This window comes from Coenobita brevimanus, chromosome 90 (assembly GCF_032717465.1).
Source record: "Coenobita brevimanus isolate Jiangsu-jjx chromosome 90, ASM3271746v2, whole genome shotgun sequence".
In the NCBI taxonomy this organism is placed as follows: Eukaryota; Metazoa; Arthropoda; class Malacostraca; order Decapoda; family Coenobitidae; genus Coenobita; species Coenobita brevimanus.
The window spans coordinates 34909086-34923091 of NC_137043.1; the positions used below are offsets into that span (position 1 = coordinate 34909086).

At 40.7% G+C, this 14006-nt stretch overlaps 1 protein-coding gene across 1 annotated transcript in view; it reads left to right on the forward strand.

The window, feature by feature from the left end:
* LOC145411521 (transcription initiation factor TFIID subunit 4-like) overlaps positions 1-14006 on the forward strand; it is a 72270-nt gene that overhangs the window by 25950 nt on the left and 32314 nt on the right. Inside the window, exons 4-6 of the mRNA XM_080281533.1 lie at positions 3865-4067; positions 6850-7065; positions 8213-8332. Coding sequence (XP_080137659.1) covers positions 3865-4067; positions 6850-7065; positions 8213-8332 — 539 coding nt within the window. The remainder of the gene's footprint in view (positions 1-3864; positions 4068-6849; positions 7066-8212; positions 8333-14006) is intronic.

Here is a 14006-nt window from a genome sequence, read left to right on the forward strand (position 1 = left end):
TCCACCTTTTGTGGGTTGATAGTTAAAATGAGTACCTAAGGTAACACGAGAGGGAGGTAATTATGGTAAACTGGATGATGCAGTGGGCTTGTATCCCAAGATATAGGATGAAAATCCCCACCACAGGCTCGATGAGCACCACATCTAAGCACCTCATGGCGTTAGCCCCCACCTTTCCTTTTTTGCCTTATAATGTGTACTGTGGTAGACCAGTCTTTATGTCATGTTTCAGTTTTAGAGGGAATTGTTGTACTACATGAATACTGTAAGCCATATGTATTGTACAGTAAAACTCTGCTAACTTTGGATGTCATCATTGCCATTATAATCATCATCACCATCATCATTTTCATAATCTTCATCTTCAGTTACCTGCAGGGTAGTCAGTCCAGTGCTTGTCAAACCAAAAAAGGTATCTGCATACGATTTTCCTCCTTTTAGGGAGTACAGTACAGGCAGTCTTTATTTTAAGTCAGGGATGTGTTGTAGAATATCACAAGTTTTCCATATGATTGATGATGATTATTTTGGGGCACTACCACTTTATAAGCAGCTTGATAAACTTTATAAGCTTCTGTGGATAGCAAAAGAAGAAAAGAAAGAAAATACTGCAACTAGTTAAAAAAATTTAAAAGATAATATTCTTTCCCAGTACAAGTACACACAAATAAAATTGGCAGCATTAAGCTACTGCTTTGAAATTTTATATATTTTTATTAATTATTTCATTCTGATACTAAGAGCTCATTATCAGTTGTAATATTATATGGTGACATGAGAATTTGTCTAGTTCATTCTAGATATATATGGCATTTTATCAGAGACTTAACTCTTTGAGATTCCAATGACTATTTCAATCGTCATTTCAAATCCAACCTCAGAGATTCCAATGATGCTTTTAATCATCATTTAAGAAACTTTTGTAAAATATTCACCATAAATAGTGTTTACGCATCATAACAAAGAGGCTCGAGCATGATGTCACGGAATGGTTGCTCTATGCGTGGCGGTACTGCACAGCTGGTCTGACTCATGGCTTTGTTTCTTTATAACTTTATTCTTGGTGAATATTTTTCTACAGCAAGGTATAAAATTTTTGGTTTTTGCCTAACTTCAGCTCATCACTTTGACTTTTTATTTTCTTTGTTTTCCTTTTATGAACATACTACGATAAAGTACAACTGTTCAGCTTCAAAGTAACACCACAACCAGCATCCTATCATAAAAAGTGTATTTACACTGATCAATCAAAGAAAAAAATCACAAAGCGAATATGCGGCCAAGAATAAAATAAAATTGTGCATCTCTTTTCTTTTGCTTTACTGCACAACGAAATGCAAAAATTACCATAATCTATATATCATTGTAAAGGCAATTTATTGTATTTTTGCATGGTTTAAACCAGATATACATATCTTTACTCGTTATTTTTTGCTGAATATTTTTCTTCGGCAAAGTATGAAATTTTTGCTTTTTGCCTAACTTCAACTCGTCATTTCGACATATTACAGTATTTTCTTTGTTCTCCTTTTTTAAACATACTACGATAAAGTACAACTATTCAGCTTTAAAATGACACCAAAACCAACATTCAGTCATGAAAAGTGTACAGTATTTACACAGAGTGATCAAAGTAAAATATTGGACCACAAAGATGTGGGTCAGTGTGAGTGGCTGACTCTGGCATGGACATAATCTGCCCAGCCCAGAAACCTGATAGGGTTAAGTTGCCATGAGTTATGTGTGTAGACTTTTTAAAAATAAATTTGAGATATATGAATATACTGTAGAGTATAAGTAAGACTTTGTGCACTGACATTCAGGGTTTAATTCAGACTTATGATGCCTGGTGGAGGCCTCCCCCTCCCCTCCTCCATGAGCTTGAAGCATTTGCGACACATAATATTTAAAGTAGCATTTTCCACGACCACACTGTACATGTTGAGTGCCTGTAAATACGTCATAGCTAAACTTCTGCAGAAGCTGACATTTGGCAGTACAAGGACCAGTAACTACTGTAATTCAGATTTTGATTTTAATAGAGGATTGATTACAATTTTTTTTTTTTTTTTTTTCCAGTTCATTAGTTTTATATAATATATATATATATATATATATATATATATATATATATATATATATATATATATATATATGCAACACAGTACTAATATTGTAACATTTTTATCATGTTGGAACCTTGTGATTATTTTGTAACATTTTTATCATGTTGGAACCTTGTGATTATTTTGATAACCTTGTAGTAGTGTAGTGTTAGCCCCCATCATTATGAGAGGTCTCTTCTAATGTGCATAATCAGATTGTAGCCAGTTTATGATAAAGTTGTTGTCATTGTACTTGAAGAGTTAAGGTTTCTAACTCCTTCAGTGTGAAGTTTCTGTTAAGCTGAATAAAATTGTGTGGCTTATATGTAGAGTGGAATTAGAAAAGACCATTGTACTGAAAGGGTTAATGGCACGATATACAGTATTTTTATTTGAGGCTGCATGGCATTATTACTGACCTTACAAATATTTTCATTGCATTTTAGTAAGTTTCTTGTATAAAGAATTGTTGAACTGATGGATTTTAATTTTCTTATTTTTTCATAAGCATTGGTTTTACCGCGAGCAAGTTGCCACATTCATAATCTTGCCGGTGGTAATGTCGAGATTTTTTTTTTTTTTTTTTTTTTTTTTTTTTTTTTTTTTAGATGGGATATTTTCATTAGCCAGTATCAAGTGTGACCTAAAGAATATACTCCCAGCGAGTAGGGAGATGGTATTTCTCTTGTTGGATAAACCACAAGTTTTACACGCTTACTCCTGTCATGTTACTTTGGATTTGATCTGCAACTTGTATATTCATTTAGTAAATTACAGGGTGGCCAAAATACTGTAGTGATTATGAATACAGTTAGGTATAATAGCTTCTAAAGTTGTGCATAGTTCCTGAACTTACAGCTATATGAGGCATGAAAGGTTACTTAGGAAAGTTTGTGCCGGCTAACAAAAGTTTGCGATCTTCTCATACGTGTCATTTGTTCCAGCATTTAGGTTGTCATTTATTTTATTTGCAAAGCAGATCAGTAAATCATTAACCAGAGTTTTGGAATACCCTCGTAAGATGAGTGTATATTCATTAAAAGGGTTATATTGTCAAGGCACTAAAATATCATAACACTACATAATAGCTAGTTACATACAGTATATGCTGTTATTTTGTAATTGAGAGGTTTGAGGAAAGTTGTGCCCAAATTCAAGAGAGCTGAAAGAAGAGCAGTGGAGATTCTAGCTGTATTAGTTTGAAAGTAGATATGGGAGGTTTAAGATGGTAAGTACAGTAAATGTGAGGAAGTGAGGGATAGAATATGTTAGTGTGGATGGTGTTACCAACATAGTGGGACTGACAACATTGAAACTTCAATGTAGAGTGAAAGGAAGAATCATACTTCTCCATGTGTAGTCTTTTTCATTCTCTGTTTCTAGAGCCTACCAGCCCCCTTTATAATACAGTAGTAGGGAAGGAAGTTTGGATTTTAAAAATATATATATATATATATATGTATGTAAAATAATCCAAACTTCCTTTCCCATAGTATGGTTGGGGTGAGGGAGGGGTATCTAATTGTAAGATTTTGCATTTTAGTAGTTACTAATTGCAGTGATAGCACAGCACAGTACAGTACCATGCATTATTACCATAAGTAATGGGAGTAGTTTTATTAAGAGTATTTATATGGTTATTGTGGTACAGAACAGTACTGTAAAGCACTGGTTGAATTTTGTAAGTGAGATTCTGTGCACTAGTAGCTTCAGCACCTGGCCTCACCACAAAACTCGCCACTCCAGAGTGCGGCGGGAGGCCTCTCTACCACCGCCATCGTGACCACTGCAGCCACAACCACCACAGTAGCCACACAGGCCACTGCCGGCACCCCTACCACAGTCCCAGCTGGCCCTCCCCAACCCCCCCCTTCCACTGCTCCAACCCCCACACCCACCTCACTCACCACTGCTACCACCACCACCCAGCAGCCACAGTCACAAGCAACCTCAGTTGGCTCGGTAAGATCTTGCACTCAACCTGTATGTGACATTGAGCCTATGGTTTAGTGACAGTCTTGCTTGATCAGATGACTTCCAGGCTTTACAATAAAGGACATGTTGATTCAGAACAGTAATTTCCAGTTTTTCACCACAGAGAGGTAATCTTTCAGAAATAATATTAGTTTTTCTGGCACAGTTTTCAGACAGTGCAAGACAAACTCTGATAGAGTTTGTTGTTTTATGTCCAGAGTTTTCAGTCATGTGAACAAGTTACTGATCTCACTTATCAGGGAAGCTAAATATTGGGTTAGTGTGTAAGCACAGCAGGTACTTGACTTCTGTTATGTATAGTTTAGTTACTCAGAGTCAGGCTCATTGTTTTTGGTCTTCAGTCACAGAGATTATCAGATAAATAACCTTTGTCTCACTTTATTATACATTGGTAAAGTCTCCTTATAACTTTGAAGTTGTCTGTTTTTAGGGTTGATTTAGGTCAAAAGAGATTAAAGAAATTATCAGTTAATAAAAAGCTGAATGGACAGTACATCAAAGATACTGTTTTCCCCTTGTAAGATCCACTCTCCCCCCCCTCCCTATTATTTTTCCCCCCAAAGAAAAAGAAGAAATAGCTTTCATGTTCATCTTGCATGTATTAAGCCAAGTGTTCATGTCTTAATTAGGGATGGTATTGTCATGGGTTGGCAGATCATGCATCTTTTATTTTTTTTATTTTTGTTTGCATTCATTCTGGTTCCATGTTTGCATTCATTCTGGTTCCCAGGTCTGTCTTTGTAACAGAATGAACTCTTATAGGTTATTCTTTTTCTTTATCATGCCATTCTTTTGTACTTTCTTCTTATCTGCCATAATGCCCTTACTCTGGAGAATTCCTCAACAACATCCTGCCTTTCTCCTCAACCCTTCATTGGACAAACATATCTGCAAATGGTTAGTCACCACCACCATGAAAAACTTACAGTCAAACAGCATCACTCATGAACCCTAACTAGACTGTCATCCCATAGAAAGTACTCTTTCCAGAGAGACTTCATTGCGCCAAGCCAGGTTATGATGCTGCCAACAGTCTTCTCTACTTCAATACCAGCACAGTTATTAATATAACTCACAAGCAGTCGATTATGCCACCAATGTAATACACACACTCACACCACAGCACACTAACCTTACTCACCTCACTGTCACAGCACAGACAGTCCTCCAGAACACTGCAACAGAAGAACTGTCGGAAGTGGTTGATTTCCAGCAGTTCACTGGATGCATATCCAGACTAAGTCAGAGACCAAAACATCGCCTTTATTTTTTTTTATTTTTTTATTTTTTTTTTTATTATTTTTTTTTTTTAAAGCTAAAATTGAAGTGTTTTATCATTACACAGTCCATGATGAAATGAGAGCTTTTGCATATAGAAACAAAGAATTTTTACTAACTTAACCTGTGGAGTGTAAACCATGTCTCTGGCTTGTTTGTGAGGGAGTGTGAGCTACAGCTCAGGCTGTGCCCGTAGCAGCTGCACTATTAATTTCCCTATCATGGTCAAGGAAGATATGTGTTAACATCTTATACCACCAATACCCAGCAGTCTCCATTTCACTCGTGACACCAAGGAGGATGGTAGCACATCATTGTCGGATGATAAGTCAGATGACATCAGAGTAAAGTTATGGTCTTCGAGAGAAGTGAAGTCACTGAATGTACAGTTAGGTTGGATGATGAGGAAATGGAAACTGAGAGTGCAGTTAAGTGCATGGATAGTGTGATGAGAAATGGAAGTTTGGAGGATGAAGTGCTTGAAAGGGTACAACAAGGAAGAAAGGTTGCTGATTCTTTGGAAGTATTGATAAGAAATAGGGAAGTGAGCATGGAAGTAAAAAAGTTGCCACATGATAGTCTTGCAATACCACCTCTGATGTATGGAAGTGAAGCTTGGACCTTGTTGGAAGGACCCAAGTCAAGAGTGGATTTATTTGAGAGCAGCATGTGAAGTTACATGGAGAGAGAGACTGACAAATGAGGAAGTGAAGGAGCATTGTGGTGTGGATGTGGATGTGAAAAACCAATAGGAGAAATGCATTGAGGCGGTTCGGCCATGTGGAGAGGATGGAGGATGAGGGACCAACGAGGGGAGTGTATGCAAGTGAGGTGGAAAGGGGGAGAATGAGAGACCAATGAGGAGAATGAATGCAAGTGAGGTGGAGAGGGAGGGGGAGGCTGAGGATGAGAGGGAGGGATGGAGTGGAGAAGTGTATTAGAGAGGGGGATGTGAGTTTGGAAGAAGGCAGTGATATGGCAGGGGACAGAGTGACATGGAGGCAATTTATTTGCTGCCACTCCATATGGGATGAAGGCATCTGGCAATAGATAGATATATAGATAGATAGATATTAAATGTACATCACACCTGCTCAGTGTATGCAACCGTACATATATGACTGTGCCAGAGCAAACATGGAAAAAAAAAAAAAAAATCAATTTCTGTTTGCTATGTATGCTCTGCATACATTCATTTTAGTTTCAAGTATTTGGCCTGAGATGAATAAGTGCTCTAAGTAAATAATTGTCCATCTTGAAAGAAAAAAATGTAAGAACTGGAAACCTAAGGATACAGTAGTTCGGTCTTAAGGAAAGCATGCATACCAGTTTCAAATTTTCGGTTTCTCAGGTATTCCTCGCCATATTAGGGATTTGTCTTTTGTGTGATGGAGAGTGTGGAGATGGCTTGAGCAGGGTGACAGTTAAGTAGAAAGCATCCAGTTTAAAATGATATTGTACTGTTCAACAGCAAACCATCTCGGCTGAATCAGCCAAGACCAAATGCAAGAACTTTCTGGCCACCCTTTTAAAACTGGCCAATGAGCAACGGGCGCCTGTTGCGAGGAATGTGCGGAGTCTAATTCAAGGGCTCATAGATGGGCGGGTGGAACCTGAGGCCTTCACAGAGGAGCTGCAAAAAGATCTTAATTCCTCTCCTCAACCATGTTTAGTGCCCTTTCTGAAGGTGAGTGGATGGCATAAGATACGTAAAATGAGTTATTGATAGTGAAAAGGTGGATAGGGGTTTCAGAAATACTGGAAAATTATAAGAAGCTTCAGGTATTTTGAACCAGGATGCTAAGATTGTAGTTGTGCCATTGAGATTTGAAAGAGGAACACAATCTCTAGCAAACTTACATCATACTTATAGATTGATAGCAAGTACATTTGGCAGAATATAAAAAAGTTTTTATAAGTTGGAATTTAATACAGTACAGGTGTATAATGTAGTTAGTGGTAATAATGTGTTTTAAATTTATGTAGCAATGAATAAGTACTATAGTAAAACCTCTTTAAGTCGGAATAATAGGGGCGGAGGCCATTCCAACCGCTGAAATTCTGACTTAAGGAAAGTGGGAGGCCTCCTGAGTAACCAGAAAAAAAAATCACATCATGTTTGCAGAGGGTGTAATCCAAGCATAAGGAGGACCCTTTGGTGGGATATAGAGGTGTCTGGGGGGCATATGATTCCTTCTGTGCAACATTTTCAAACCATAATCACTATTGCACTACCTTACACTTTATATACTGGCCGTAAGAACACTATTACACTTTATATACAGGGCTTAATCACTACTGTAAAACACTATTGTATACAAAATTAATCACTATCAGAGTCACTGTAGAAAATTTCTACAGGCATTTCTGAAGACACACTGCTTAGGAGGCTGCATGTTGGTGGTGGCAGATGCAAGACTGAGGCGGGAAGCGGATGATGGGCACTCACAGGCTAAAGCATGATTAACCTAGCGTGTCATGCCAAAATTGGGTTTCCATTACACAACATTTTACAACTTGGGGGAATTTTTTCCCAGATTTTTACCACGATTTTTTCGAAAAAGTAAAATTATTTTCATTACCGAAGATCACATGCCATTCCAACTTAAACATAATCCCGACTAAAAGGGTTCTTATTTATGGGGATTTTACTGTATGCTTATATTTGAACTTCTTCATTAAGTTATGGTTTTTATTCAACTTTGAATGAAACTGGAATTCATTCTTTTTCTAATGAGTGTTAAAACAGTGTGTGTACTTCACATACTAGTTTACAGTTTTTGTTTATTTTCAGCTGAATAGATATAGTAATAGAAAACTATTCTCTTTTTTAGAAAACTTTGCCGTACCTGCGGGTGTCATTGGCACGGCAAGAGTTGACCATCGAGGGAGTACGGCCGCCACCCCTATCAGCCGTCACACCTGTTCCGGGTGTCACAACAGTCATACCAGCTGTTAGTGTGCTTCATTTTTTCGTAGTTTACCCTAAGTAAATGCCGAGAAGTAGGTGGATGCATACAAGAAATGAATGTGTGTATCTTTAATTATACATTGTTGTAAAGTATTTCTCTGCTATAGCAAAGAAGGCATGTGACAAGGACAATAAGCTGCTTACGGCATTCATGGATCTGGAAAAAGCATACAACAAAGTAGATAGAGAAGGATTGTGGAAAGTTTTGCACATGTATAGTGTAGATGGTAAGCTGCTAGGTGCTGCCAAGAGTTTTTATGATGGTAGCAAAGCATTTGTAAGGGTCAATGGGTATCTAAGTGAATGGATCACGATCTGTGTGGGCATGTGACAAGGTTGTGTGATGCCCCCATGGTTGTTCAATGTATATTTGGATGGGATGATGAGAGAAGTAAAAACACGAGTAGTGGAGAGAGGGGTGGTGATGGTAATGAATGGTGATGGATGGAATATCTCAAATTTGTTGTATGCTGATGATGCAGTACTGCTTGGAAGTACCGGACAAGAACTTGGTAGGCTAGTGCAGAGTTTTGCGGATGTCTGTGAGCATCATGCCTTGTGAGTAAATGTAAAAAAAAGTGATGATTATTGAGAGAGAAGATGACTTCCAGTGTGATGTTACAGTGAATGGAGAGAGACTGGAATTGGTGAGAGAGTTCAAATACTTGGGTACAGTGATAGAAAAAAGAGGAAAGTGTGCAAAAGAAGTTGAAAGTAGAGTGATACAGGAAGAAAAGTAGCTGGTGCAATGAAGGCCTTGATAAGAAACAGAGGCTTGAGTGTTGCAGCTGCACGAGGCTTACATGAAGGAGTGTTTGTACCAGCTTTAACATATGGATGTGAGACTATGGTGTGGCATGAAAATGATAAGTCAAGAGTAAGAGCAATGGAGATGAGATTGCTGAGGAATGTATGTGGAGTACAGAGGGTGGATAGGATATGAAATAATGTGATTCAAAAAAGGTGTTGAGTGAGGAAGTCGGTGGACACCAGAACCAGAGAGAGTGTACTAAGATGGTATGGGCATGTGGAGAGAATGGATAACAATAGAGTGGTGAAAAAGGTATATCTGAGCGAATTTGAAGGAGGAAGGAGGCGAGGTAGGCCAAGGAGAAGGTGGAAAGATATGGTGGAAGAGTGTGTAAGAGAGGTTTGGAAGCTGGTGAGGCTAGGGAACTGAGAAGAGATCGAGCTGGCTGGAGTAATGTTGTGAGGAGAAGTGCATGTTAGGGATTTTAGCACCCCTTTTTAATGTGGCAGCGTCCGGATTGACTCAATTGGATACTTTTGTGTGAAGCTACAGAATGTGGTGATGTTTTTGGCGTATCTGATGGAGCTAGGATCCCAGGGGCATGAATGGAAGAGTGTCCCATGGATTGGGCAAATTTGGGCTGTCTGGACATTGCTACTCCTCACCCTTCCCTTGGGTGGGAAAGGAGGTCAGGATGATGATGATGATGATGTAAAGTATTCAGTTGGAAACATTTTACTTGCATTTGGGAAATTTTATCAGAGAGGTAAAGGTTTTTTTCCATTTTTGATCCATTTCAGGTATTGTATCTATAGTTGGTATTGTATAATTTGGTTTTACATGACCATACACATGGCAATACATTAACTATCCTTTGACATTATGAGCTGTGTCGATTGTTTAGGATACCATTTGATCAGTTTTGTACAGTAGCCTTTTTTTTTTTTACCTGACATAGAAGGTGAGACAGTGGAAGATAAGTCAGTCTGATTTACATACAGTACATGGCAGTGCTGGAGAGGGACTCCTTAATGTTATAACACTGACAGTGCCAAGCAGTACTGCTGCCCAGTTATTCATATGGTGCTCAGCTCCCTCCCTGTACCCCAGAAGGGAGATGGTGGGGTGCCGAAGAAAGGCTCCATCAGTCAGTAGTACACTGGTTTCATTTTTCAGATGAACTTGGGACTACAGTTACTGCTGCTTGGCATAACCTGATGCTGCACATATCAGTCAATAACTACTTTGTTTGCTGCATCAGGCTGAGTTTTATATACCAGTATACAGTAATCCCTTGATTATCCGACATAATAGAGCCATCGGTATATCTGGACACAGACGAAATCCGGATACTGAGCAATATCTTACCTACCAATACCCTGCCCATACCCAGCCTACATGTACAGTCCTCCACCTAATTGTGGCAGCGTTCTTCGGTCTTTCAGCTACTGTACAGTACTGTATTTAGACATCAAAACATGCATGGGAATATCAAGTATAATGCTAGACACTAACAAAACAGTGCATAAATAGTTGAAATTCAAAAAAATTCACAGTACAGTACTTACTACCTGGTGAATAACTGGCAGGCGTTGTAACCTGCTAGCCCCCAGCTTGTGCTCAACAAATGTCAAACACCTTCTCCATCTCCTCCTGTATCTGCTGGTGCCGGGCGATGAGAGGGTTCGTGTGATGAGATGATGTAGGCCTACCCACCTCAGGAGACTCTGAAGACAGCCACAAGCTCATGTCTAATGGCGACTCAGCGGCTGTTGATGTGCTCGGTTGTGAGTCCGTGAGTGCAGACTGGGGATGAGGTGGTGATGGTGGGAGAACGGGCTTGCACAGTTGGGATTGGCAGGCTTGAAGAAGGAGTCTATCTTGGTCTGACGATGTGTGTGACGATTCTGACAGAGGATGACAGTGTCCCTAACTGCTCACGGATCCATCACCGGCTTCAGTGGCACCATCTCCCAATTGCAGTGCGGGTGCTCGACATATTCAAGCACCTGCTCAATGCTGGCACACAGCGCACCAAGATGAGGGAGTGATAGAGTGCTCAGAATCCAAGTCCTCATCCTCATCCTTGTCACTGTCCTCTGTCTTCCCTGCAGCGACAACAGCGGTGATCTCATCAGACAGCATCTGATAACCTGGATTGCTGGCATTTGCCACCATCATCGTCCAACCACTCCCTCATATCATCGACATCCACATCCATGCCTGCTGTACATAGATGTAGGTGGACTTTGGCCAAGTCAGATCCCTCAAAGTCACGCTCTGCCTCTTATCCTTGAAGAAGACGAAACCAGCCACTTTCTAGGGTTTTGACAGGGACTTCCAAGCATTTGCCCAGTTGAACACCTCAGACTTAATGTTGTAACAGCGAAGATTTTCCAAGGTCTGCTCCCCACATGTGTCTGTCCCGTGCTTGTCTTCCAGCACCACCATCACCTTGCCCAGGAACCTCCGACAGTACAGCCTCTTCACTACCATGAGAACACTTCGATCAGAAACATGCACCTGATACAACCATTATTAGCAACCCATTTTTTCTCGGACAGATGCGCAGAGGCATTGTCGAGGATCAGGAGTGCTTTCACCTGGTCACAAGGGATACCAAGTTCTCCATTTGATAATGGATAACCTCCTTGACAGAGTGTCTGTGGAACCAATCTGTGAAGATCTTACAGGTAAACCAGGCCATCACAGAATGGTACCACACAACAGGCAGGCTATCCATCAAACCATGGAGACAGCATAGCTGTTTTGCGCATCCAACAATAATGGTCTTGATACGATGCATCCCATTAACATTGATGAAGCAGAAGATCGAAACATGCTGTTTGGACAACTTCCGACCGGGCAAAGTGTTCTCCCTCTCTTCTGCCAGGGTGTTGGTGGGTATGGAGCAGTAGAAGAGGCCAGTTTCGTCACCATTGCATGCTTGACCGAGAGCAAGGCCCTCGTTCTCGATCAGGCACTGCACTTCTTGGCAAAATGACACAACATTCTCTGTAGTCTTTTCCAAAGCCATGCCACATGTCTTGTGACCAGTAAGTCCATGTCAGAATTTAAAACAGGAGAGCCAACCTTCAGATGCCTTGAAGTCATGCATGTTGTGTAGCATGCAAACTTCTTGGCTGCTACCATCAGCTCAGTCCCAGGCACAAGCACGCTGGCACCCTGCTGTTGGCGGAACCAAACTAAAGTCAACTGGTTGATAGCAGCATGGTGGGGCTGAGACCACCTTCCTGTCACCCTTCCGAGTGGCATCACCATAGTCAAGTCTGTACTGAGTCAGCTTGGGCCGTGATATCTTGATATTGAACAAATTTGAACAGGCCAGATCATAGTCCTGTAGAATGTATGAAGTGGTCCAGCCTGCATCTGCCTTTCTTAATATATCATGCTTCTTCTCCAGAGTCAGAGCCTTCCTCTTTTGCTTCTTGGGTTGTCGTGGGGCCATCATCATCACACACGTGAATGTTACAGAGGAAAATCAAGACCTAAAGAAGGCAGACAACCTCCACAAATGCGACAGTGGAAACAGCCATGGTTACAAGCTCGTCCACACTCTAGAGAGAAAGGCAAGAACCGAGGTGCGGTACTGCTACTTGAACTCTGTGCTGCCATGTCTCTACCCATGTTTGGCTATCAGTACACGAGTAAAAAGCACCAAACTGACCTCTGAGCAAAAGGGCCAGTTTTGCTTAGCCAAACAAATTAGCAGCACTGGAGCCCGTTACATCATGGCCTCAGGGAGTGTTTAAATAATCTGGCCGGCCAGGCGACTTTGACCATTTGTTAGGGAGGTGGACGATCTTATCTGCCCAGGAGCGTCCTAGTGATCCGGGTGGTTGGGGTACTTTAACTGTTCAATGAGGAGGTGGACAGCCATATTTGCTGAGGTTGTGAATTAGGGTCTATATTGCTCGGGTGAGGCTGATAGTGTCCGAGTGATCAGGATGGCCAGGGGACTGATCAGTCGGTGAGGAGCTGGATGGCTATATTTGCTAAGCTTGTGGGTTAGGATGTGTATTACTCGCATGCGGCCGGTGGCACTGGGGTGATCCGGGCAGCCGAGGGACTTTGTCTGTTTGGTAAGGAGGCGGATGGCCATATTTGCTGAGCTTGTAGGTTAAGGTCTGTATTACTCACACGCGGCCAGTAGTGTCCAAGTGACCCGGGCAGCTATGGAACTTTGACTCTTTGGTGAGAAGCTGGATGGCCATATTTGCACAGCTTGTGGTTTAGGGGGTTTATCACCCGCACTTGGGGAGGCCGAGGATGAGATGGAGGGATGGGGTGGAGAGGTATATGAGAGAGGGGGGTGTGAGTTGGGAGCAGGGCAGTGAAATGGCGGGGGACAGGGCGACTTTGAGGTGATTTGTTTGTGGCCACCCCAAACGGGATTGAGGCGTCTGGCCATAGATAGATAGATAGATAGACTTGGCCATAGAGGCTGGCCAGCCACCAAACAAGTTTTTTTAATTTGTAGGCCGCCCAGACAGCAATGTTGGAAATTTTATGTTTGAATGCAGACAAGTACAGTATATACGAGTATATATATATATATATATATATATATATATATATATATATATATATATATAATTATCTATCTGTCATCTGTCTATCTACTGTATCTCTCTCTCTCTCTCTCTTTCTCTACTGTATATATATATTATATACAGTATATGTACTTTTTTATCCATATACTGTATTAATGTGCAACTTTGACATTGTGGCCACAGATTTAAAAAGTACCGGTACTTTGCTTAATACAGTACAGTAATCCCTTTAAGACCCAGACATTTTGGACTTGGGATCTGGGACACCAAAAGTGGCCAAAAAAAATGCCAAAATACAAAAAAAAAAAAAAAAAAAGCCTGTATGTGTTCAT